The sequence below is a fragment of the Telopea speciosissima genome, chromosome 11, assembly GCF_018873765.1.
Source record: "Telopea speciosissima isolate NSW1024214 ecotype Mountain lineage chromosome 11, Tspe_v1, whole genome shotgun sequence".
NCBI classification, from domain to species: domain Eukaryota; kingdom Viridiplantae; phylum Streptophyta; class Magnoliopsida; order Proteales; family Proteaceae; genus Telopea; species Telopea speciosissima.
The window spans coordinates 52,608,936-52,634,300 of NC_057926.1; the positions used below are offsets into that span (position 1 = coordinate 52,608,936).

The 25,365-nt window shown below is 37.7% G+C and overlaps 2 protein-coding genes, 1 non-coding gene and 1 pseudogene across 3 annotated transcripts; all 4 read left to right on the plus strand.

Moving 5' to 3' along the window:
- TRNAL-AAG lies at positions 1-81 on the plus strand. The gene has a single exon. It is a non-coding gene; the product is annotated as a tRNA-Leu (tRNA).
- A 6,003-nt stretch (positions 82-6,084) lies between these two features.
- Positions 6,085-17,580, plus strand: LOC122645991 (microtubule-associated protein 70-2-like). Its single transcript, XM_043839437.1, has 11 exons — positions 6,085-6,594; positions 6,715-6,800; positions 7,923-7,988; positions 8,080-8,250; positions 8,372-8,542; positions 8,688-8,843; positions 8,968-9,114; positions 9,231-9,302; positions 9,405-9,944; positions 10,020-10,207; positions 17,451-17,580. Exons 1-11 carry the CDS (start codon positions 6,309-6,311, stop codon positions 17,488-17,490), a joined length of 1,923 nt encoding a protein of 640 aa, XP_043695372.1. The 5' UTR covers positions 6,085-6,308; the 3' UTR covers positions 17,491-17,580.
- Positions 17,581-19,920: 2,340 nt separating this feature from the next.
- LOC122645499 (putative pentatricopeptide repeat-containing protein At2g01510) lies at positions 19,921-22,571 on the plus strand. The gene has a single exon (XM_043838812.1). The coding sequence runs from the start codon at positions 19,997-19,999 to the stop codon at positions 22,454-22,456; it is 2,460 nt and encodes an 819-aa protein (XP_043694747.1). The 5' UTR covers positions 19,921-19,996; the 3' UTR covers positions 22,457-22,571.
- A 98-nt stretch (positions 22,572-22,669) lies between these two features.
- LOC122645327 lies at positions 22,670-24,193 on the plus strand (annotated as a pseudogene).
- Positions 24,194-25,365: the final 1,172 nt, after the last annotated feature.

Below are 25,365 nucleotides of genomic sequence, written 5' to 3' on the forward strand. Positions count from 1 at the left end.
GTTGAGATGGCCGAGTTGGTCTAAGGCGCCAGATTAAGGTTCTGGTCCGAAAGGGCGTGGGTTCAAATCCCACTCTCAACAATTTTGTATTTTTACTTTAGAATATTTGATTTCCTTGCCACTTCAAGAATGCAATTTTATATTTTTACTTTAATATTGATTTCCTTGCCACTTCAAGAATGCATGTATTCTATTTTTTAATATATATATTTTTTCTTTCCTAAGGATTCATGTCCTATCAATCTTTTACTAGGGTGTACCTTATAAACGATGCGCCACATCGGCATTCAGATGCAATGATAAATAGGCTAGGGTTCTCACACGGAGAACAAGTATGGATAAAGAAGCTAGTCCAACCCCATCCATCTTTCTCCCCCTTCTTATTTTGGGTTTCTTTTTTTTTTTTTTTTTAGAATTACTTTATTTAATATGAAAAAAATAATGATATTTAAAAGGTGTACAACGTGGGATGAGTGGTAATGAAATAAATTGAAAGGGTTTTTTTTTTTTTGGGTGCTAAAGAAAATTTCATTAAGATTAGGAATTACATTACGGGATGCTCTCAGATTTACAAAAAGAGAGCTTAGAAATCTTAGTTGTAGTGATATAGTTATGAACTATAGCTACTTGATTCCTATATACTTTAGTAATTAGAAAAGCAGTAAAAGAACTTGAAACAAAAAACTATCAAGGCCATACCAAAGAACATTCAAAGGAAAGACAATCTTCTAATTGTTGTGAGTCCATCCATATTTCTAAATGTTAAATGCTTGATGCCTTTTTCGAGTGTAGTCCTGACACTATCTTCAATTGCTTTGATCTCTGCTTCAACGATTGAACCTAAAGATCCATAATCACAACTGATGTTAATTTGATCATCATTGAGAAATAGACAATAAGCCCAACACATCTCTTTGGTGGATTGAAGGAAACTGCCATCAGTGATAAGAAGAGAATGATCCACCGTTGCAATTAATTGGATTAGGGATGTTTGTGGAGAATCAGAACAAGTGTTATCATGATTGAGGGTTTAGTAGTAGCAAACCACTGTGAAATTAAAAAAAATAAATGATGAGGGTTTTTTTTTTTTATTGAAAATAAACGAATTCCTCTCAAATCAAATGAAAAATATTACTATATAACCAAGGGTTAAGAAAGACTTAAGATCTGATTTTGAGAACTGAGGGGGTGAAAAAGATTCAGAATAAGATCATGAAAGGATGTACTGATCAAGAATTCTGGTCTCAGTCCCAGTAGCTTAAATTCTTTTAGAGTAGAGGCAACTAAAGAACAAATGCCAAACTGTTTCATTGTATGAAGAACAGAGAGAGCGAGTAGGATAAACATGAGGAATGAAATGATGAATAATGTCTTTGGTTAGAAGTCCATTATTTAAACATTTTCATAGAGATTGAAATTTATAATCTAAGAAATATAATTGTTAGACATAGTGTTATGATGCAATATGATATATTAAGAGAGTTATGGAGAGGTAGATGGTTCTTGAACTAGATTAAATATGACCACTTGAATTCATCCATTTGAGTATAGCATTTTAAATAAGCTCTTCATAGTATCATATATCATAGAGTTCAACCTTTGAATAAATAATGTATAATTTTATATTCTTCTTTGATAAATAAAATAATGGGGAAGAAGACTCCTTTGCATGGAAAACAACTGTGAACTCAAAGTTGGTATAATATAATTTAGTGGATGAAAAGGATCTAATGGCAATAAAGATGTTGACCCAAATAATTTCAAACAATCATGTCCATAAATATCTAGATTTGTTTCTAAATTATTAATTTTGTTTAAAAAGACCTAAAATTCATTGGTAAATTTTTTTGTACCCAAATCCCCTCATTGGACATTTTGTAGAATTTGAATAATTTTAGCTATCTCCTTTTGGTGTTCTTTTTGTTGTATATAAAGTCTTTAATAATGTTAAGCATACCATTTTGGGGGCATTTATTTCTTTCGAGTGTGGAGTTCTTGCATGGACAATTTAGGGAAAATCTGTGGGCAATATAATCTAGTTCTACAATATATCAGAATAGATGGGGCTGAAATTTTGTCAAACTTCAATGGAAATTGAATTGGTCAAGTGGCAAAACAAAATATTGAAAGATTTCAGTACACAAAAAAAAAGACGCAAAGAAAACTTGATCGGTGCACGCACATATATGAGAGAATATATGATTGAAATTGAGTTTGAAATTTGGCACATGACCAATCAAAACCATTCCTCGAATACTCAACAATCAAAAATTCTATTTGATCCTTCCACGTGGCAAAACTAGGGTGTCTGTCCATAGATTTCTTTTCAAATCGCCCATCTAGAAAAACTTTCACCATTTCATTTTTGGCAAGCTCTCATCTTTTTTTTATTTATTTGGGAGGGGGGGTCAGGATTGAGTAAAAGCATGAGTGTTAGCTACTCCCCAATCTTTGAGTGCTTTACTAAATTGGCGAAACAATCTCAATAATTTCATGTTATAATGGAGGATACGCCTATAAGTGCTTTTAAGAAAAGTAGAATGGAGACATGATGCTCTTTCTTAAATAAACAGAGTTAACTAAAGAGCGTCTCAGAGCTCAAGGTTCCGCTACTACAAGTCTCCCAAGTTTTAAAGCTACAACCAACAGGTTACAATAGTGCAACCTAACCGTAGTGCCAAGGCGCTCGCCCACTTAAATAAATAGTTGACTAAAATCCTATTATATATCTAATACAGAAAGTTAAGTATATTAAACAAAGAGTATTTTAAAGAACAAGTTCTATCGAAGAATAAAAGCATGAGTACGCATCTTGGTGACATTTGACCCTAACCAACCAATTAAATATGAAAAAAAAACCCTCATCCACACCTATAAAAAACCTTATGCATTTGTTTATTACTATTTTCAAGTAATTATCTCTAATATATCGATGAAATCATAGTTTTGATATACATATAAAATTTATTGAATTGAACTATAAGATATTGAATCAAAGTATTTGTTTAAAGAGGCATTATTATAAAGGTTAGTGTTTCCTTAATAACCCATTAAGATATTCTTATGTAAATGGCCCTAAAAGTATGCCATGTGGCAGTTTAGTTTTATATCAAATTCGAGGATACATTGTCCACAATACCCTTAAACTTGTGCAATAAGTTTCAGTCCAAAATCCAAATGCATTATACTATGTGGCAAAAATCAATAGGTCAATCTTGATCAAGATACAAACAACCGCTAGTTCGATTGGTTGGAGGCATTGCAAGTTGAGTGCATGCCCCCCATGACGTCAAGGAATCGACTCTCCTGGATTGCATATTGTGCCAAAAAGGCACCCCCTCTCTCCCTCCTCCCCCCCTCCCCTCCCCTTCCCTCCCCTCCCCTCCCCTCCCCTCTTAGTTGTAGATTGCAGGCTTGTCTTAGACTCTTAGCCTTCCCCCTTAGCTTGTAGTTGGCCTGTGGGCCTTTGAGTAGGACAGATCAAAAAACAAAAAAATCTTGATCTAGATTTAGATAGCTAAAGAAGAGATCCAATTACTGGTGAGCCAAATGATCAAATTTGGCATATAGTTAACTCATTTAGTCCCCTTATAAATCCAATGGTTAGAATGCCACATCAATCCTTTAGTTTGACAACTAGACATGAGAGAAAATCCACAAGATAAGAAACTATATTGTAGATAAGCTTTCACTTTGAGGACTTTGTAGGTAACAATCTCTATTAACAGACCAAGTAAATGGTAAGTACAAATCTCATAATTTTTGATAAGTGGAGGAAAGGTAAGTAAAAGTGTGCAATTGGTGAACTATCACCATAGCATTCACATGTGAAAAAAAGAGAAAAATGGTGTCAAATCATAGTACCCCAAAATGGCAATCCTTGAGAGTTTAGCACCCCATGGTATGAAGTGTTAGATCAAAAAGTTGCAACATTTATGCCTCATAGACATCATCCATCTCTTTGTAAGGTCTTCTTTCCCATTTAAGCAAACGAGAGGAGGTTCTTTGAGCAAGCAAAATGGAGGAGCGCACCAATGAAGTGCAATGGAATGGTTTCGTATGTAGAAGTGCAATGAGGCCATTTCATGTGAAAATGAGAGGGTTAGAGAAAGAGGGTACTAGTGTATCCTCCCCCGACGGTTAGAGAACCTTTTCCATGAGCAAATATAGGACTAAATAGTTAAGGAAAAATCTTGTTTTAACCAATGTTAGTGAAAAAGGAATGGAGAGAGTTTTTTTTTATTTTTTGGCACCGTAGGTAAAAGAAAAACATATCTTTCTAGGGTCATAATGCTTTGCCCCCTATTGTATGAAATCGATAATACCTTATATACTGTTCCTGATATTTTCATACCATCTGAACCCCGCGATGATTAAGGAACTCTCCCTTGATTGAGGCCGAAGGAAAACTACCTCTAAGAGAAATTGTAATCATTCCTTATTGCCTTTTAGTGTGACAATCATTGTTTTTTTTTTGCAAAGGATAAATCATGTCATTTACATATGTACTCGAAAAATATGCCGAGTAATGACAACTTTTGATAATAACACTTTGACAAGTCATTTTTAATTTAAAAAAAAAAAAACATTTTCTTTGACCCTTATCTTAAATAAATTTTGAGAATAAAAAGCGGGCAATCAAAAGAGTATTTAAACTTTTCATTTCACCATTTTGATGACAATAAAATACACCAAACTAGAATTGCAGGATATCCACAAATCTACAAAATTGCCCAAGTTTTTAATAACTTCTCTAAATTGTATTATATTTTATATTTTGATTTTCTTATTGATACCTTTCAAGGTATCAAATATTTTGTAATTTTTTTTTGCCTTTTTAATAAAAGATAATTTTTTAATGAAAGTAAATCATGCTATTTCACATCTATTACTAAAATATACGATAACTTTTGATGATGACATAATGATAAGACAATTTCAAATTATTTCTAAATCTTTTTATCCTTAATTTAAATAATATTTAAGAATAAAACAAAGGACAATCAAAATAAATATCGAGTTTTAAATTCACCTACAGCGGTGTTATATATTATACAATTTTGTTTATTTTTTATGCACGGTGAAAATTTCTTCCTCCAATTTATCACGCTTGTCGTGAATATTTAACTTGCACAGGGTATTATCCATCCATGTGACACGTAGAAAAACCTCTTCCCTATGCAAGGTGGGGAATACGATTTCTACTGTATTTTGTCTTATTATACTAACTACACATCTACGTGTACATCGACCTCATACCTACTCGTGCACTAGAAGATGTTAAAGTATGAAACTTTCAAGTTACTATGCCACGTGGTGGGAGATCATTGGATAAAAACCTATCTCCAGAAAAACCCGTGACGTGTCAGACACGTGGAGCCCTCCCCAAATAAAAAAACAAATTTAAATTGTCCAAATCGCTCGGTTGTTTAATAAATAGTGACGGTTTCTTTACTCTTTTCGTACAGTGTAGTATTTATGCCATCTAATGACAAAAACACCCACAATCTTCAACTATAAATAAAAAAATATCCATGTAGACACGTGTCGTTAATCATTAACTTTAACGGCCCAAATCCAGTTCCGAGTTCCGAGTTCCGACAAGATATAGAGAGAATGGAAGAAGTGAAGAACTGTGGAAGTGACACGTTAAAAAGCGCACTTGTGCGTGTTGCGCATCTGGTTCCCTCGCCCATGTGCAAGGTGATGAAATAGTTCTTTTACGCACCCCGGCGTAACTTAAGCTAAGCTGGACTTAATTAAACTTAAATCTAAGGTTACTACTAATGTAATACACTCTCTCCTTCTCTCTCTCTCTCTCTCTCTGTCTGTTTCACGCAGTAGCCTCTGCTTAACAGCAAAGCGTCTATTCTAGCAAGCAATTTTGTTTTTAAAATTAAAACTTCATTCTCTGAAGCATTCTTCACAGAGAGAGAGAGAGAGAGAGAGAGAGGAAAAAACAAATTTTTAGAAAGAGGTAGAAACAGTAGGCAGAGACGAAGCCGATTTAAAGCAGAAATATAAGAGAGAGAAGCAAAAGCATTTCCTTTCTCTCTCTAGACTTCACAAAATCTGTCTCTTGTATTCGTTGCAGAGGAAGAAAGCGAAACAACGAACTACTCAACGGCTCTTCTCTTCTCTTCTCTCTCTCTCTCTTGCTGTTGTAGTTTCTCTCTCTAAATCTAGCGATCGAAAGGTACCAGCTGGAAAGTGGAAATAGAAGATTTGTGTATAGGAGAAACCCTAATCTTCGAGTGGTTGAAGATTTGGGGATTTTGTTGCATTCGGATGTGAGTGTCAGATCCATCATGGCCGATTTTTACGGCGACAGTGTTAGTCCAGCAACACCAGAGTTGAGTTACAGCGGTGGCGTTGGCAATGGGCGTTCGGTGGTGAATGATGGTGCTGTTCCGGCAATTTCGCCGATGCCGATGGCTCCATTGACGATTTCAGGATCGTTTAAGGAAGGGAAGACGTCGGCGAGGAGGAGGACGTCGGTGAGGCCGAGTTTGGATGCGGATGACTTTATAAATCTGTTGCACGGTTCGGATCCGGTGAAAGTTGAGCTTAATCGGTTGGAGAATGAAGTTAGAGGTGGGAATGCGATTTGATCTAGTCGTTTTTTAGGCGATTTGTGGTTGTTCTGAGGGTGATTTGCGAAGATAAGTTCGTATCTTTTGTAAATTTTTGGACTTTTTACTTGTTGTTTTGCAGACAAGGATCGAGAATTAGGGGAAGCTCAGGCGGAGATCAAGGCATTAAGATTGTCGGAACGCCTGAGAGAAAAGGCTGTTGAAGATGTCAGTTCTCATTTTCTCATACTATTTTTTTTTAATAATATTGTGTGTGAGTAGAGTTATATTTTATATATTTTTAGGATCAGTGTTTTCATTTATCAGCTACTAGCTGGAGTTAATTTTTTAGCAGTTCAATTTGAGTTATAGTTAGTTTTGAATTCTATAATTATGCTGACTTTTTGAACTGTATTGAAGTTTTCTGATTTATGTGAAAATTTAGTGCCATCAATATTCAACATGTAAGCTTTGATTTTACCAGAAGAAAAATTCACTTGGATGCCTTGTTGTCGCATTGATTTCTTCTGTTTTTCGTTCTATTCCAAATAGTATGTACGCAGGTGGGAAGAAGGGGGGGGGGGCGAAAATTTTATGTTTGCATTTGTCCATTCTTTGGTGATTCAGTAGATGTTTCTGTTATTAACTATTTTTTTCCTTGTTTTCTTTAATATATGCCATATTTTTTGAAGTTTTTTTTCAAATGGTTAATTTGATCTATTCCTGCTTCCACTTCCCCCCCCCCCCCCCCCTCTTTTTTTTTTTGGATTTTTGGGAACGAATTGATTAATGTCTCAAAAGATTAAATCTTGTGCATTTCATCTGTATTCAGTGTGAAGAAAAAAATGCCTTTTTATTTGTTTGCATCTCGTGTTGTTTTCAGTGATTTAATCCAACACCATGTTCTACTAATGTGATAATTTTGAATTGCTGCAATTCCTCAAGTCAAATAAAGGTGCAGTGGTTTTAATATTGCATCACTCAATGTTTTGGGAGGTCATAATAAAGCAGTTAAAGGACTAGATTTGTTTCTTTTAGAGTTGGGGTATTCTTTTAAGTTTGACATAGCTTATCATCATTCTGTACGTTATTTGTGTTTATGGTATTCCTATGTGCTCTTGCTTTGTTTTCCCATATTTTGTTGGTTTTTTTAATGCCAAAACAGTTGATTATTTAGGTTTCCTTGTTGTCAAAACAATTTAGGGATTTACTTTTTCTTTATTATCCAGAATTTGATCTAGGTTATCACCCTTTTATTGGCAAGTCCTGCATTTTGTTATGCCTGAGCAATTTTTCTTTTTAAGAATGGTACTGACTCTGTTTTTCCATGTGTTGTTGGTTATCTCTTAGCTCACTGAAGAATTGTCGAAGGTGGAGGAGAAACTCAAATTAACAGAATCCCTTCTAGAAACCAAAGTAATGCATGGAACTATTATTTATTAATTGTAATTTACTTTTTTATTTCCCAGATTGTAAGTATGCCTGATTTGCTGGTACTCTTGTGCAGAATCTTGAAATTAAAAAAATCAACGATGAGAAGAAGGCCTCCATGGCTGCTCAGTTTGCAGCAGAAGCCACACTTCGAAGGGTTCATGCTGCTCAGAAGGATGATGATATGCCACCTATTGAAGCTATTCTTGCACCACTGGAGGCAGAGCTCAAGCTTGCTCGGCAAGAGGTATGCTGTCCTTACTCTGACATGCTCTGTCATTCCATCTTGTGAATGAAACACTCCTAATAGGTGGGAAAAGTATACCAAGAATAAGCCATTATTTATAATCTTTGGTGGTTCATTGCAGATTGCAAAGCTACAGGATGACAACAAGGCATTAGATCGCCTTACTAAATCAAAAGAAGCAGCTTTACTTGAAGCAGAGAGGACTGTTCAATTTGCCTTGGCCAAGGCTTCAATGGTGGATGATCTTCAGAATAAGAATCAAGAGTTAATGAAGCAGATTGAAATTTGTCAGGTATATTAGAACCATTTATTATTTTCCTTTTAATGTCATAAGAATTCAAAATAGTCAATCTTCCTATCAATGATGATGAATTTATTAATCACCATGTGATTTTCTCACCATGTGATTTTCTCTCTCTATTTTATACATAAACTAGGAAGAAAATAAAATTTTGGACAAAATGCACCGCCAAAAGGTTGCAGAGGTTGAAAAGCTTAGCCAAACTGTAAGGGAGCTTGAGGAGTCTGTTCTGGCAGGTGGTGCTGCTGCAAATGCTGTGAGGGATTACCAACGGAAAGTTCAGGAAATGAATGTAATGTGCTTGTCTTTTATATGATTATCGACCTAGATTTGACTTTTTACTAGAACTTTATTTCCTGACTAATATTGTCTATAGTGTACCCTCAATTATGAGTTGGTTGATCTATGTTCTGCAGGAGGAGAGGAAAACACTTGACAGGGAACTAGCCCGTGCTAAGGTGACAGCAAATAGGGTGGCAGTAGTGGTAGCAAATGAATGGAAAGATGCTAATGACAAAGTGATGCCTGTCAAACAGTGGCTTGAAGATCGAAGATTCTTGCAGGTATTGCCTTTTCTTAGCTTCGGTTTCTGTTTTGACTGTTGTTCTATCCCTGTCCAAAGGGTTATTCAGATTTTCTTGGATCAACTGTTGTAACTCCACTAAAATTGTCTTTGCAGGGAGAAATGCAACAACTTCGAGAAAAACTTACAATAGCTGAGCGAACTGCAAAATCTGAAGCACAATTGAAAGTACAAATTTGGTTTTACTGCAATTTCTGCCTGCACATATCAGTCTCAAGTCTCAATTATCTTTGAAAGAAAGTTTAAAATTTATTTTTGTGTACTATTCAGGAAAAATATCAACTGAGGCTCAAAGTCCTTGAAGAGGGGTTGAGACCATCCTCCAACTGTAGCAATCGATCTACGCCGGAGGGGAGAAGTGTGAGCAATGGTCCATCACGTCGTCAGTCCCTAGGTGGGGCTGATAATGTCTTGAAATTGACCTCCAATGGTTTTTTACCTAAGAGACCTCCATCCCCTCAGTTGCGGTCTTCACATTCTTCTAGTACAAGTACAGTATTGAGGCATGCCAAAGGGACATCAAAGTCATTCGATGGGGGCACAAGGTCGTTAGACAGGGGTAAGGTCATGTCAAATGGAACAAGCCCCAACTTCTCCCTTAACAAATCTACTGATGCAAGCAGAGACAGTGAGGTAGTCAACAATTGGAAAGGAAACCCAGATGAGAAACCAAATGAGTTCCCAACAGTTGATACAGAAGATACTGTCTCCGGAGTATTATATGACATGTTACAGAAAGAGGTTATTTCTTTGAGGAAAGCCGGCCATGAAAAGGATCAAAGTCTTAAGGACAAGGATGATGCTATTGAGGTGCTTGTGCTTGCTTTATCTGTGTTACTCTGCTGATGAGTTTAAGCCCTCATCTAATTTTGTGTTATGTTTCAGATGTTAGCGAAGAAGGTAGATACTTTGACCAAAGCAATGGAAGTTGAGGCCAAGAAGATGAGAAGGGAAGTAGCTGCCATGGAAAAGGAGGTAGCAGCCATGCGTGTCGAAAAAGAGCATGATAATAGGGCTAAGAGATTTGGTAGTTCCAAGGGGCCTGTAAATAGTTCTCAGCTGCTTTCTGGAAGGTATTTATGATTGTATATTCTGTCTGTATGGTCAATGAATTTTACCAAATTAACTGTGCTATTTCTGACCATTCTGAACTAGAACATGGTGGATGATTTGATTTCTGTAATCAATCACATAAGTTGAACGCATGATAGCATGTTTGGTTTTATATGTCACTATGACCGTTGAACTTTCAATATGAGTATTGTTTACACGATCATTTTGTGCGTCTGATGTGCCTCTTTGTTTTGTATCTTGTGGAGATTTTCTATTGGTGAAAGTTTTTGTGGTCTGCAACCCACAGACAAAATTGGTGGGTGGGCGCAGCTGTTTCACCACATGGAAGAGTGATGTGGCAATTTTGACCGTCGGATATTTAGGAAATGGACTCTAGGTCACATGTCAAATTTCAGCCTACAAGTCTATCAGTTACTGCCATCTACTCCCGTGTATGTCCATGCACCCCTTGTAGTCCCGTGCGTCCTTTTGGTAGTCTTGGATTTTTTCAATGCTTTGTCTTGCCATGTGGCAGGCTCCAATTGGGCTGAATCTTAACATGTGAGGGGAATTTTGGGGCTACCTATCCATTAAATTTCGGCCCCATATGATCTGCCACGTGGCAGATCTATGTGCCCACCCACTGTTTTTGCCGGTGGGTTTCTATCCACCAAACTTGCTCCCTTTTTCTATTTCATACTTTTCTGATAACCATTGAGTGTTTTATGTACATATCTGGCATTTTGTTTCCCTGAAACTGGTCGGCAGTGTATGTCCTCATTTATAGAACCAAATATGCAACATTGACATTTTATTTTGCTTAGCATACAGAATAGGGGTGAGACAAGACGCCTAAGTTCTGGCTTTTAGAAGTATGAAAAATCCGCATATCAGTATTGCAATTGAAGATTCTGTGTGATATCAAAATAGCTGTTACTTAAGAAACAGTGTTACAAGTATGATTAAGAATAGGAATTCGGTATCCAAGTATTTGGGTGGAGGGCATTTCAGTTACAAATAGATTCATATAAATTCATTATTTTCATGTTTAGTAAATTGGAAAAAAGATCCCTACGCTGACAGTGTGGGGATGCTTACCCACTCCTTCTCACATGTTGACCATGTGGTTTTGGGCTGACACTCTCTCTCCTCCCTGACCATGCCTCCGGTGCGATTAGTATATCTCTTCTGGTTCCAGAAATTTGCTCAGAAACTCCCCCAGTGAGATTGGTACATCTCCCTAGTAGATTATATGATCTTTTTGGTAAAAATAAAGTGAAATAGTATAAAGAAAAAATGCATTATATTTCCTAGATCAGATTCTCTTCTTTTTTGCCCTTCTTTTCCTGTTGTTTTCATTAAGTCTAAACCTCATGCCCACAGGATTCTGGCACCTCCACCCGTGGTAAGCATATGACATACTACAAGGATGAGAAAAAGGGTAGGATGACTGGATGAGATAAAATACCCTTCTTCAGGTTGATTTAGAATTGGAATCAGCACCAGATAAGAGAGATTGACTTTATTAAACCTGTCAAATAATTGGTTATCTGAACTGCTGGATGGAGACATTCGTAAGTCATAGTTGCACACACACTTGGTGAAACTTGAGCTTGTAACTAACCAAAGACTCAAAACGCCTATTTGCTTAATTCTAGTTGCATTGCAGCTCAAATAACACAGTTAACTTTAAATAATGTTTGAAAAGTTGAGTAAAATATATCGAAATAAGTGAAAATTGTTCTTTCTCTGGGTTCAAAATCTGCCAAAATTGGCAAAAGTGCGCAAATTTGGAGCAAAACCTGTGGGAATTGGCAAAGTATTTCTGTATCACCAAGGTATGAAATCACCCCATCAGTCGAAATTTCAAACACTGCTTCAAAGCATAGTTGGCTTCGTTGGTATGTGCCACTGTGTCTTCGTATGAACTACAATGAGGAGATGGCACTCTCTGATTTCGTAAGCCATGAATTCCTTCTTACCATGATTTTTTTCCTGCTATTTCAACACAAAGAACATATTTATCGACTCATATATTGCCCCCAAAAAAACAAAAAAGAAAAAAAATCTAAATCATAAGGTGAATTAGAAACTACCTATGGACTTAGTAAATTGGGCAGAGCTTCCCCAAAACAGCTCTGGCTTACAAGATCTCAGTCACGTCAGAATGCTAATTGAATAAGCTTTCAAATGGCACCTAAGTACTGCCAAACTAACAAGTTATGACATTTCAAAATAATTATACGAATAGGTAACTGAAATATCTCATATGATGATTGATTTTGGGGCCGTCAGGAAGCTTTACTGTTGTAGTGTTCTAAAATATGTGTGACAGGCTTTACATGGTGTTTTGGAAACCCAGTTAGAGAGTTTTGGTGGTTTGAGAGTGAAACCAGTTCTAGTTTTGGGATTTAGTAGACTGTTAGAGGCTTGTTGACATCCGTCCTATACAGCTCCCTTCATTTATGTTTTAAGATAAGTAGAAAGAAGACAGAGTATATGATGTGTTACCTCTGGTACACTAGGACGGATAATGAGGTGGTGAAAATTGACGAGAGGGAGATTCCGCAAAGTAATTATTTTAGGTATCTTGGGTCAATCATAAATAAAGAAGCTGATATAGAGGATGATGTTTCACAGAGAATTAAAATAGAATGGATGAAGTGGAGAGGTGCGTCCGGAGTATTGTGTGATTAGCGTATTCCTTTAAAAGTTGAAGGAAAATTTTATAGGACAATCATACGACCGGCTATGATGTATGGTGTGGAATGTTGAGCAGTTAAGAAGCATCATATATATAAACTCAGTGTAGCGGAGGTGAGGATGTTGAGATTGATGAGTGGCAAAACTAGGAAGGATAAAGTAAGGAATGATCATATTAGAGCTGGTTTGGGAGTAGCTCCAATACATGATAAGCTATGAGAAAGTCGTTTGAGGTGGTATGGCCATGTTCAACGGAGGCCTTTAGATGCTTCAATACAGAGGAGTGATTTGATTCAGATTTAAGGAACTAAAAGAGCCAGGGACAGACCTAGAATGACCTTAGGAGAAGTGGTGAGGAAAGACATGCATAGCTTATGCCTTTTATCAAGTATGACCTTGAATAGAGCTGATTGGAGGGTAGGGATCCATGTAGCCTACCCCATTTAGTTGGGATAAGGCTGAGTTGTTGTTGTTGTATCGCTTGTGACACCTATACTAGGGTTTGTTTTCCATAGACCATGGGTTTCTACATACATGGAAAGCAACTCAATGCGTGGCCATTTTTTTTACATGTACATAGGTTATGCTTTCCTGTAGGCTGTCACTAAGCTGCAACTACAACTATATTTCCAATTCGTTCCTCTACATATATTATATTCTTATTCTATAAGCTAGCTTGCTCTCTCTCTCTCTCTCTCATCTTCCTCCCACCTTCATGCCCTTTTTGAAAGACGAAGGTACATACAATGTCCTATAGTGTGTGTTGCTGTCTAACAGCTGTGGGTACAGCCAGAAAATAAAAAAATAATGGGAGTGGGTTCTCTGATTGGGTCACCCCGATAAGAGTACCATGTTCTCTGGTTGGGCTATCCAAATAAGGAAATCTATGTCACACAGCTATTTCTGTCACATGACAAATTGGAATGGGATTGAAATTTGATGGATCGGTGGAACCGAATGTGCCCTACTCACGTGTCAAGTTTTAGCCCAGACAGAGTTTGCCATGTGCCAATAAAGCATTAAAAATTCTGGACGATTAAGAGGGTGCACAGATTGTTGAGAAAATGCATGGATATACATGGGAGTAGATGCTTGAATTTATGTCTGAAATTTGACACATGGAAAAACCAGACAATTCTCTTGATATCCAACGGTCAGAATTGCCAAATCATCCTTCCATGTGGCAAAATTAGGTATGCAGTATGCCAGCCACTTAACCTTGGATGGGTGGCCCTGCCTGAAATCCTTTAAGAAAAATAGGTGTGCCCTTTTGGCATAAACAATGCCGTTCGAGAGAAGTTTCCAACCAAACCCTCCTTTTTGGTATTATCACACATTAATTGAATCCAATCTTCTTTCGTTCACCTTTCATCCCTTCTCCCCAAAAGATACAAGAGGAAAGGGAACTATGCCTTTTACAAGTTTGTATAGAGTTGGAGACGCACTGTGATCAGATAAAACACATTATGTTGGCTTATTTTAGTGGAAATAAGCCTTGGGTTGGGTTATATATATGTGGTTCTTTGGTCCAATGGGTATTCATTGTAATGGGCCACTTTAATGGGCCTAATATATTGGTAGGATGTGGGAATACGGGACTTAATTCATTAGTTTGATGAGAGTCCTTACTTGGGTCAGTTTCATGCTCAATTTATGTTACATCAGTGCAGGAGTGGTTTAGGACTTTCCTGTTCTTGAGTTTGAGTCTCTTCCTATGTATGTTTGCAAGGGGCTACAGCCATGTACACGAATGTGAGTAATGAAGGATTGGCTTTTGCTTTTGGTTCTGCTGTGATTCAGAATGCTCCCTACTGTGGTGATTCAGTGAGCTCCCTAGTGGTGATTCCAAGCATAGCTGTCAAGGCGTTGCCAATGCTCCCTACTGTGGAGATTCAGTGAGCTCCCTAGTGGTGATTCCAAGCATAGCTGTCAAGGCGTTGCCTAGGCGTCCAGGCGCCTTTGTCACGCCTTAAATTCTGGTGTCGCCTTGGTCACCTAGGCGACGCCTTGTTGCCTTGTTGGTGTCGACTTGGTTTCTGACCCCCTCGCTCGGCTTGGTTCGCCTAGGCGCCTTGACAACTATGATTCCAAGGTTGGGTATTGGTAGTGATTCCAGCCCTGCAAATCAGGTGGCGCTTCCTGTTCATTTCTTTTTTATCTTTTATTTTTATTCTAGGGAAAAGGCTGGGCACACTGCTGGTGTACCGTAATTTAGCGCCCAATGTGTCCATCTCTCTTTCCCTCCCCCCTTTGAAATGACCTCCCTATCCTCTTGTATGATATCCCATCCTGCGCCCCCATTGGTGCCGCCCACTAGCTTCCCGCACACAGGTGGTGTGCCTTTCCCTCTCCCTTTATTCTATTTCAGTTTCAATTTAATAGCCCCCCCCCCAACCCCCCCAAAAAAAAAAAAAAATTCCCATCTTTCCCATCAAATTCTAGTTTCCTTCTTCAACTTGGACTTCTCCAAATCTCTTGCTTTTAAATTGATCTTTGAATTCTGATTTCAGTTCTCTGTTATGCTATCTGTTCTGAATTTTGTTACGGTTTCAAAATCTGAACTTTCCAATTAAAGCCTAAGCTCCTATTGCATCTAGGCTTCATACAATTCTCCGATTACTAGTTCTGTTTCTACTTTCTATTACTGTTCCATCCGTTATTAGAGCCTTAGTTGATCTCTGTTTAGAGCCCCAACTCTGTCCATCAATTCTGCAGTTGTTGAGCTGTCCTTCCCCAAGTAGAATTATTCCATAAGTTTGAATTTGACCATCAGATTTTGGTCACACTTTGCAGAAATATTCTACACTAAAATCAAACCGTTTGACTTGATTATTTGCCAAACCAGACGTACTGTTATTAGTTTTCTTTCCAAAACTGTTTTTTTTTTCCTTCCCCCTGTGATCCTGTCACACGTTGATCTTCCACTGGATTTCACTGGTTCAGGATTTGCACTGATTCAACTTAAATTCATTCTGATTTGCATTAAAGGTATTTATGTGTCCCCTTCCCCATCGTTTAATAATAAATGACAGTGGTATTATTGCAATATTATCACTTTGATAAAATCTGGCTGAACATTGATGTGCTTATTTGGTGTTCAAAGTTCAAACAGATTCAACTTCCTCCCAGAGCTCATATGTTGACTTCTGCCATATAAAAGATGGTCATGAGTGCCACGAACTTGAATTGGTGAACAGAGTCCTAACTTTTAATCTTCTTACAAGCATCTAATACCTAGTTATCCTTATTCTAGGTGATTGGAAGTTGCAGTTCTTTCTATGTATTCACATTTATAAGCTAATAATAATCTTTAGGTTTGCTATTTATTGTTTTGACGGTATTATAGAATTGTAGATTCTATGTATTCACCTGGGAAAGTCTATTAATCCTTTTCCAGCCTACTTGCAGTGGATCTTGCTCCATAACTGCTTTACCTAATTGAATGTTGTTTTCTACTGGATCTTGTTAAATTATTCCCATTTTGACCTGGATTTGGGTTTGAAATGGTTTAGAGTATGTAGTGGTTACTTGCAGAATAGATGTATTTTAGTTATCTAAAAAGGTTTATGAGCTGTCAAAAGCTGATAATTATTGCAGGCAATTTACCATGACTATCATCAATTTATTATGTAGTTGTTTAGGACCTTGTATTTCTTGAGAAAATGTGGCATAGACTGCCAATCCATTGGCAAATTTGGTATGTATGAGTGAGAGCAATTGTGTGTTTTTATTCCCTTGGGTGGCAGTGGGCGGGTGGTACTAGAGCTTTATGTGATTAATGTGCAAAGCACTTGCATGTAGTTGAACAGAAGACAGGATGGTCACATTGCAAGTGCAGTTGCCTGATTTTCCCTTTATTGATTGCTGGAGGATTTAAGCTGGAAAGGCATGAAATTGATGAGTAAAAGTATGCTTTCGATTGGAACATTCCTTTCTACCATATAAAAGATCTGATTAGGGACAAACAGAATTTCACATTGTGGTGGATTATTCTCATATAGTATGGTAAAAGTTGAGTTATTTTCAGAATGGGCAGGGCTGTGCCCATGATAATGCAAGACCCTTGTGTTGGTGATCAAAATGACCTGAGAAAAACAGTACTAGTAGAAAACTTCAGATGTCCAAGGGTTATTATTATTTTGCTCTGGTTGTTAGGGTGACTCATTGGTTTCTAGGTTAGGATGACTTTGTGGGTTGTATCCAAGATCCCGCATATTATCCCCAGCCATCCAATTACTTACATTTGTGAAGGCTTTGTGTACAGTTCCATAATTTTTACTGATAAGATGATGGGATTACCTTTCTTGAATGATATTTGGAGTGCATTAGATTCAAACTCCTACAAAATAACCCATCTGAAGGATTTCACTCATTGGAGGGTTACATCATATTATAATTAGAGTAATGTCTAGAATAAGTAAAATTGTGGCCCTTAAATTAAACTTTCTGCTGTTAGCCTGTTACTTTAATTAATTTGAAAGTGGTTTATTTCTTCTGTTCTGGTCCATCTAATTATGGAGTTTTGCTGCCGAGAGAATAATAGATCCTGGATTTGTGCAGGAATGTATCACGAAGTGGGCTGATGCGCAACATTCAATAACAGAAAGCCCTGAATCCAGCATCAGCAAGGAGTAATCCACTAGGCATTATTCCCTGTTGCTTATATTTTTTTCCCCTCTTTTCACTATATATCTTATATCTTACATGATTGATTTAAAATTATAACCAAGCATGCCGACACCCCTGCGATCATTGATTTTTAAGAAGAAAGGGGGGAGGGGGGGGGGGGAGTTGGAAGAAGGATAGGAGGAAGAAGTCGGTTTGCTTCTGACTTGACTACTATCCCTATAAGTGGAAGGCTAACCTTTTGGCAGGTTCTCATTGAGAAAAAACAGTATCTTGCGTGGTTGTTGTATAGGCTGTTGGTTTTTATTTTCTTCTTCTCTTCCTATATTTGTAAGTTGCAGTTAGTATGATTGGTGTTGTTTCAGGGTTTGTGAATATTTTTGTAATCAGATCAAGATCAGCGTTTCCATGGTTGTGTTATTCTTCGCAAACTGAAGGTGATAATGATCAGTTTATATCCTAAATTGGCATCACACGGTCATAAAGATTACATTTGGACTGGAGTAAGTCACACCGAGTGAGTGCCTATAAATTTAAAATCCAGGTGCTTCAAAAGATTGATTCTGAGAAAAATCCTCTACAGTTAAGAGTATGTGCTTGGAGGTAAAGCATCTGCATCTGATATAGGATGCATTGTCCTCAAAATCATACTATTTAGGAAGTCTATATCAATTAGCTCTATTGATGCCTTCAGGAGTTCAGGACTGCACCACACACATAGGCTCGCCCTAACCCAAAAGTCCCTGTCCCATGTGTTTTAAAAAGATGGTTGGCTTGGGTGATCTTGCTGCGATAAGACTATTTGGACTGTTTGATCATTTTGTCCGAATGATTGATCCAGGGTTGGATAAGACAACCCACTAGGGGATAGACCATGGTGGTTGAGTTGTGGTCAAGTCATAAGTACGCATAACATCTGGAAAGATGCTTTTCAATTCAATACATTACCGTTATGAGTGCCTTCAAATGCATTTCTCATAAGAGAATTAGTCCTCATTGTGGGTCCTGATGTTCTTTTCCTTGTGGAGGAACGTTGTAGATGTCTGGTTTTGGACTCAAATCTCTTTTTTTTTTTTTTTTAATGGAAGTTTTGGACTCAAATCTTATTTGGCAAAAATGGGAATGACATGTACGAATTTTAAAAGGAAGTAAACGGATGGGTCGGATTTTAAACGTGTTTAGATTTTTTTTTTAAAAACGGCACTGTATAGGGAATTTTTCACGTATCTCCTTTGAGGTCATGTAAGTGTAAAACTACCCCGTCAGTTTTTGAAAATTAGGCATGTTCCTCTACTTTTGTAAAAAGTAAAAAAATGCGTCCATCCTGTTAACGTTAGAATCAAAAGGAAAATTGATCAAAGTGTCCTCATCTTCTCTAAATCGTTTAGGATTTGAAAAGAAAAATGGGAACACATTCAAAACGACATTTAAAACGGTAAAAAAGAAGAACACGTTCAAAATGGCGTTTAGCATTTTTGTTAATTATAGATTCAATAACATATTCAACCAAAAAATCTGCTCGAAAAATTGCTGAAGCATGCACTTTCTCACATAATGAGATGTGGGGTTTACATTAACATATCCTTTCTTGTTTTGAATATGGTTTTAATGCACGGTATCAGATTGGGTGTCGGTCACCTGCAAAACCAATATAATATCAATGTAGTATCGGCATGGATCGACCATATCAGACAAATTTGCCTTTGTTTTTCCTTAAAATACAGGATTTTTGACTATTTTACCTTTTGTCCATATCGTGTCACTTTACTGATATCGGAATCGACGACTAACAAAACCGTTACGTAACACCCAATACAGGTGATACAATACCGATACCTCAAACCATGGTTTTAACCCATGTGAATGATAATTTATGTGACTACCAAATTCCTCCTCACACTGGGTAATTTTACTACACGAGCTTTGGATTATGACTTTTACTCTCCAAAAAAAAAAAAACTTTGGATTATGACAATGACAGCAAAATGCGTTCAAATAATAGGCCGTATCGAATCGTTCGATTTCAGACCGATTCTCCGATTCTTGAAACCCTGTAGTTGGCACACTCGGAGTTGCAGGCGGGTGAGAGCGAGCGCAAAGATTTAAATAGTTCTGCACTTCCTTTGATTGATCCAAAAACTAGTTCTGCACTTGATCTCAACCCTCTTTTCTCCATTAAGTAAGGGATAAGATGTTTATAGCTGACTAATGCTAAGAAACATATATTTTGGTTCAAGTATTTATTTTTTCTGCTGCTGTGAAGGTGATGGAGGCGAAATTTAGGCAAAATTTAACAAGAACCTTCGGTTCACGTATAGTATTATATGGTGGTAAAGTTGCTAATTGTCCGATGGGTATCCAGTTGTGTTCATGAATGGATTCCTACTGAACAGTCGAAATTTCCTGTTTACACAGATGAGACTGACTAGACAATTGATGGAAACTTGTGAAGACAGGAAGAAGCCACAAACCCATTTTCTATGAGAACATTTGGGCCAAACACCTTCTGGTTTTCCGTTTTGCTGAGACTAAGAGGCTCTCCCACTGCTACATCACATGTCACAGTTAGAAGATACATAGTAGATGCCCGAATAATCAAGACGGGATTTAATCCTATCACCTCTCGTTTAAATTTTCAGATTGAGGATTGGCTCAAGAGGGGTGAGATTTCACAAGCACAACAAGTGTTCGATGGAATGTCTCAAAGAAATACTGTTTCAACGAATACGTTGATCTCAGGTTATGTGAAGTCGGGTAATCTAAGTGGTGCACAAGAGTTGTTCGATCGCACAGTCAATCGAAACACAGTGACCTGGACTATCTTGATTGGTGGATATTCACAATGCAACCAAACCAAAGAAGCATTCGGACTTTTCTCGGAAATGCGTCGATCAGGGGTGGAGCCAGATCATGTCACCTTCACCACTCTCTTATCGGCATGCAACGGGTCCGAGACTGTAAAACAAGTAGCTCAAGTTCATGCCTATGTTTTTAAATTGGGATACAAATCGACCCTTCTCGTTTGCAACACCTTGGTCGATTCCTATTGTAAAGCGCAATGCCTCAATTTGGCCTCTCAACTCTTCATTGAGTTGTCGCAAAGAGATTGTGTTACGTTTAATACTATGATAACGGGGTACTCAAAAGGTGGGTTAAACGAGCAAGCGGTGAAACTCTTTCTGGATATGCATAAATCAGGATGGAAGCCTTCCGACTTCACCTTTGCAGCTGTTCTTGCTGCCGGTATTGGATTAGACGACCTGGGTCTTGGAAAACAGGTTCACACTTTCGTTCTCAAGACTAATTTTGTTTGGAATGTGTTTGTGAGCAATGCATTACTTGATTTCTACTCAAAGCACTATTGTCTGGTGGAAGCAGAGAAACTCTTCTATGAGATGCCGGAATTGGATGGTGTTTCTTACAATGTTCTAATAACTGGTTATGCATGGAATGGGAAATATAAAGAATCCCTTGATCTTTTTCAGGAATTGCGGTTCACTGGATTCAACCGCAAGCAATTCCCCTTTGCTAGCATCTTGAACATTGCTGCAACTCTACCAGCTTTGGAATTGGGTAGGCAAATTCATGCCCATGTAATCGTGACATCTGCGGTTGAATTGGATATTGTGGAAAATTCTCTGATTGACATGTATGCCAAGTGTGGTTGTTTGGAAGAAGCTCAGATGATTCTTACCAAGCTGACCCAGAGGAGCACAGTTTCATGGACAGCCATGATCTCAGGCTATGTTCAGAAAGGGCTTCATGAGGAAGCCCTAGACATGTACTCCATGATGCGTAAAGCCGATATAAGCTCAGATCAAGCAACTTTTGCTAGCATCTTAAGAGCTTCTGCAAACATGGCTTCACTTGGACTAGGGAAACAGTTACATTCCTACATAATCCAATCGGGGTTCATAACCAACGTGTTTTCTGGGTGTGCACTACTGGATATGTATGCAAAATGTGGATCCATAAAAGATGCAAGCCAAATCTTTGATGAGATGCCAATTCGAAATCTAGTATCTTGGAATGCAATGATCTCAGCTTATGCCCAGAATGGGGATGGTGAGGCCACTCTTAGATCATTCAATGAGATGATTCAATCGGGTATTGAACCTGATTCAGTAAGCTTTCTCAGTGTTCTATCTGCTTGCAACCACCGTGGCCTTGTTGAGGAAGGATTACAGTACTTTCATTCCATGACTGAAATCTATAAACTTGCTCCCAAGAGAGAACACCATGCATGTATGGTTGATGTCTTGAGTCGAAGTGGAAATTTTGAGAAAGCAGAGAAATTGATGTCTCAGACGCCCTTTGAGCCTGATGAGGTCATGTTGTTATCAGTTCTAAATTCATGCAGGATCCATGGAAACCAAGAATTGGCAAAGAAGGTGGCAGACCAGCTCTTCAATATGGATCTCAGAGATGCAGCTCCTTATGTTATCATGTCAAATATTTATGCAGCAGCTGGTCAGTGGGATGATGTTGGGAAGGTGAAGAAGTCCATGAAGGAGCGAGGAGTTAAGAAGGTGCCTGCTTATAGCTGGGTTGAGATCAAACAGAAGATTCATATATTTTCAGCCAATGACAGGTCCCACCCACGAATGGATGAGATCAGGAAGAAGCTCAAATGGTTGTCTGGGCTGATGGAGAAGGAAGGGTACAAGCCCGATACAAGTTGTGTTCTTCACAATGTGGAAGAGGAACTAAAAGTTGAGTCTCTCATGTATCACAGTGAGCGCTTGGCAATTGCCTTTGCTTTGATCAGTACACCACATGGGTCACCAATACGGATAGTGAAGAACTTGCGAGCTTGTATAGATTGCCATGCTGCAATCAAGGTGATTTCGAAGATTGTAACAAGGGAAATTATAGTTAGGGATTCAAGTAGGTTCCATCATTTCAAAGATGGCCTTTGCTCTTGCAGGGATTACTGGTAGGCTAATGGACAAACTACTAAGGATTTTACAGGCTTTCTTTCCCTGTCAACAAGGTTGAAGGTAATTCAACCTCGGGTTCATATGTGGTGGAATGAAAAGGCCAAAATTTCTGGAACCCCTCTCTAACACAGCACTGTGTCAAAGTTTCTTCCTCATTCTTATGTTAAAGATGAATACAGAATGCATCAACGTTCAGATCTTGGATAGGAGTGCATGACAGGAGTCATCCTTAGATGTGCAATGTCCGGGGTATCAGCAGCTGCCATTGATGAGTTGCAACATGATCTTCTATGTGAAGGTAACCTTTTGACCTATGTATTTCTTCCCCAAGCCATTTGACTATCTATGGAAGCAAAAGGTTGAAAGTTCTTCCCAGTGGCCAATCCACATTTGAAAGAGTGACAATACTTGGGAAAAGATCCAATACAAGGTAAGCCATGTCATTGAGTTTGGTTTGTTATATGGCTAATCCACATGTTCTCCTTTCTATTCAACAGGCAGAATGGGTGGATCAGCCCTCCACTAGTTTGATGGCTGGAAATATGAGTTTGGGAGAGGGGGGGATGAGCAAAATTTTATACATGGCATGGCATACGTGTGAGGCAGACTATAAAATTGGCCAGATCAGCTCTCAATGTGGCTGAACTAGCCTTCTATTGGCCATCTGTATAGAGATGCCTTTCCAAGGGTGTAAAATTATCAATATTCTGGTTTTGTTTAAGCGAGGGGGGGGGGGGGGGGGGGAGGGAGACAAAGCTGAAAAAAGCCTTATCCACTGAGACAAATATCTTTTTCTCCTTATCTCCCAATTTACCAACCAAATCTATTGATCGGATTCTTCACAGCTCTCAGGGGCTTCAACAACAGCTCACTGAACCATAATTTTGTGTATATCTTGAAACCACCAAAACCTCAGTGGCTACACTGCAGAGATTTTCTCCTACAGAGTACACTTGTTTCCCAATGTCCTGCAATCAAAGCAACTTACATGGCATACAATACTTCTCTACAGTTGACTAGGGTCTATGAGCTTATGACAGTTTTCTCATTCCTTTTTGGTCATTTTTTTCTCAGATTATTTGGTGGATGAGGTTGAGACTTGAGAACCCTCTTGGTTTGCATTGATCTTGCTGTGTCTGCAGAGGCCTGTGAAACCATACCCAGAGGCTTGCGCAGCAGAAATGTATCCGGAAATTAAAATCAATTCAGAGGTGGGGAGCAGTCTAAAAAAAGGACGTACCCAGTGCTCAAGGCTCCCGCCACTGCGGGGTCTGGGGAGGGTCATAATGTACAATGACACAAGATGTAAGCTCTTCATAAATCAGAACAACTCCCAGTGAATTTTTATTTTCTTTTATAGTTTTGAGATGCTGTGACATTGACATGAAGGTGCACAGAAGAAACAGTGGTGTGAACAATATTTCTGTTTCGAAAAAATGAATATTTTGAAAACCTATTCTGAAAAAACAAAAATAGTTATCAAACATGCCTTTACACCAAAAACCTTTTTTTCTTTTCTGTTTTTCAGAACAGATAAACAATTTGAGAAATTTATTTGCTTTTGTTGATGAATGTTTCAGGGTTTTCCTAGGAGAGGCTTGTGAAGATATTGGAGGAGAATTATGTGAAGCCGATTATCAGAAGGAAAAAGCAAGCGTTCTCCAACCAAATGTGATGATATTTCCTTCTTATCTTTTCCTTTTTTTTTTAATTGTTAATACTTCTTGTTTGGTATAAATGGTTTATACCTGCAGTGGTGTATCATTGTATCAACAGTCTCTTTGAATGATGCATCTTAATCTTTAAATAGAAATCTAAATTTGTTTTATTTATTCTTGTAATCAGATCGAGATCAGTGTTTTCATGGTTGTGTTTTTCTTCTCAAACTAGGGGTGATGATTAGTTTATATCATAAAATGGCATCACAGGGTCATAAAAATTTCATCTGAACTGGAGTAACCTGAATCCTGAATTCTCACCTAGAGTCTGAGAGTGAGTGCCTACAAATTTAAAATTCAGGTGCTTAAAAAGCTTGATTCTGAGAAAACATTCCACAGGTTGGGTATGTGCTTGAAGGTAAATTTGAAAAATTGAAACTTAAGTTTGACATATCTAATTTAAAATTCATGGGATCAGACATTGGGGTTCTTCTCCTCTGTCCATGCTTGATTCTCAGCTTCATAATCTTAGAAATCTCTACTTGATTCTCACTGTAATTAGGGATTTTAAGCAGGCCTAATGCCATCCTGTTTTAATGTATGTGGGGTTACCATTTCCATTTCTCATTTGTTCTTTTGCTCCTGCATATGATCAGTGAAATAGTGATACTGACTGTCCCTTCTTGTTGTTTTTATTTTTTCAAAAAAAAAACTCTTCAATCATGTGATTAAATTTCTTTTTTGTAGCTTTCTTTGGTTATTTAGAGATATAATTCTGATGAAAAACAGTAGAAAAATTAAACCTTATAATTAATTTTCCATTAGCTCTATTTGTTTTAATGTAGATATTTTCAGAATTTGTTAAAAGTCAATACAAATTTAAATTAAAAGAAAGTAAGGAAAAAATATTTAAAATATAATAAAAATTTGGAAAACAACTCTCACCTAGATTCCACTACCCCTGTTTCTCAAGCTTTTGTTTCACACTTTTGTCTATTCAGCAAATTCTCAGCTTGAATTCCATTTGTTTGCCTTGTCACATGACACTTTCCTTCCAAAAGGTATGAAAAGAATGTTGTTTTCTCAAAAAATAAATAAATAAAATAAAATAAAAAATAGAAGTGGTGGTATCTTGGTCACTGATACACTTGGTACCCATGGAGGTGGAGACCTCGATCATATAAATTGTATTCTTCCTTTCACTCAACATGCCTGGATATGGTTTGTTTTCATGTCTTAACCAGAATAATC

What these genes read in the sequence shown, in the direction of transcription:
- LOC122645991 (XM_043839437.1), top strand. Translation starts at nt 6,309, where the DNA reads ATGGCCGATTTTTACGGCGACAGTGTTAGTCCAGCAACACCAGAGTTG. An exon ending in AAGATCGAAGATTCTTGCAG is followed by an intron (nt 9,115 to 9,230) that starts GTATTGCCTTTT and finishes TTGTCTTTGCAG; the next exon opens with GGAGAAATGCAACAACTTCG. An exon ending in ACAAGGATGATGCTATTGAG is followed by an intron (nt 9,945 to 10,019) that starts GTGCTTGTGCTT and finishes GTTATGTTTCAG; the next exon opens with ATGTTAGCGAAGAAGGTAGA.
- LOC122645499 (XM_043838812.1), top strand. Translation starts at nt 19,997, where the DNA reads ATGAGAACATTTGGGCCAAACACCTTCTGGTTTTCCGTTTTGCTGAGA.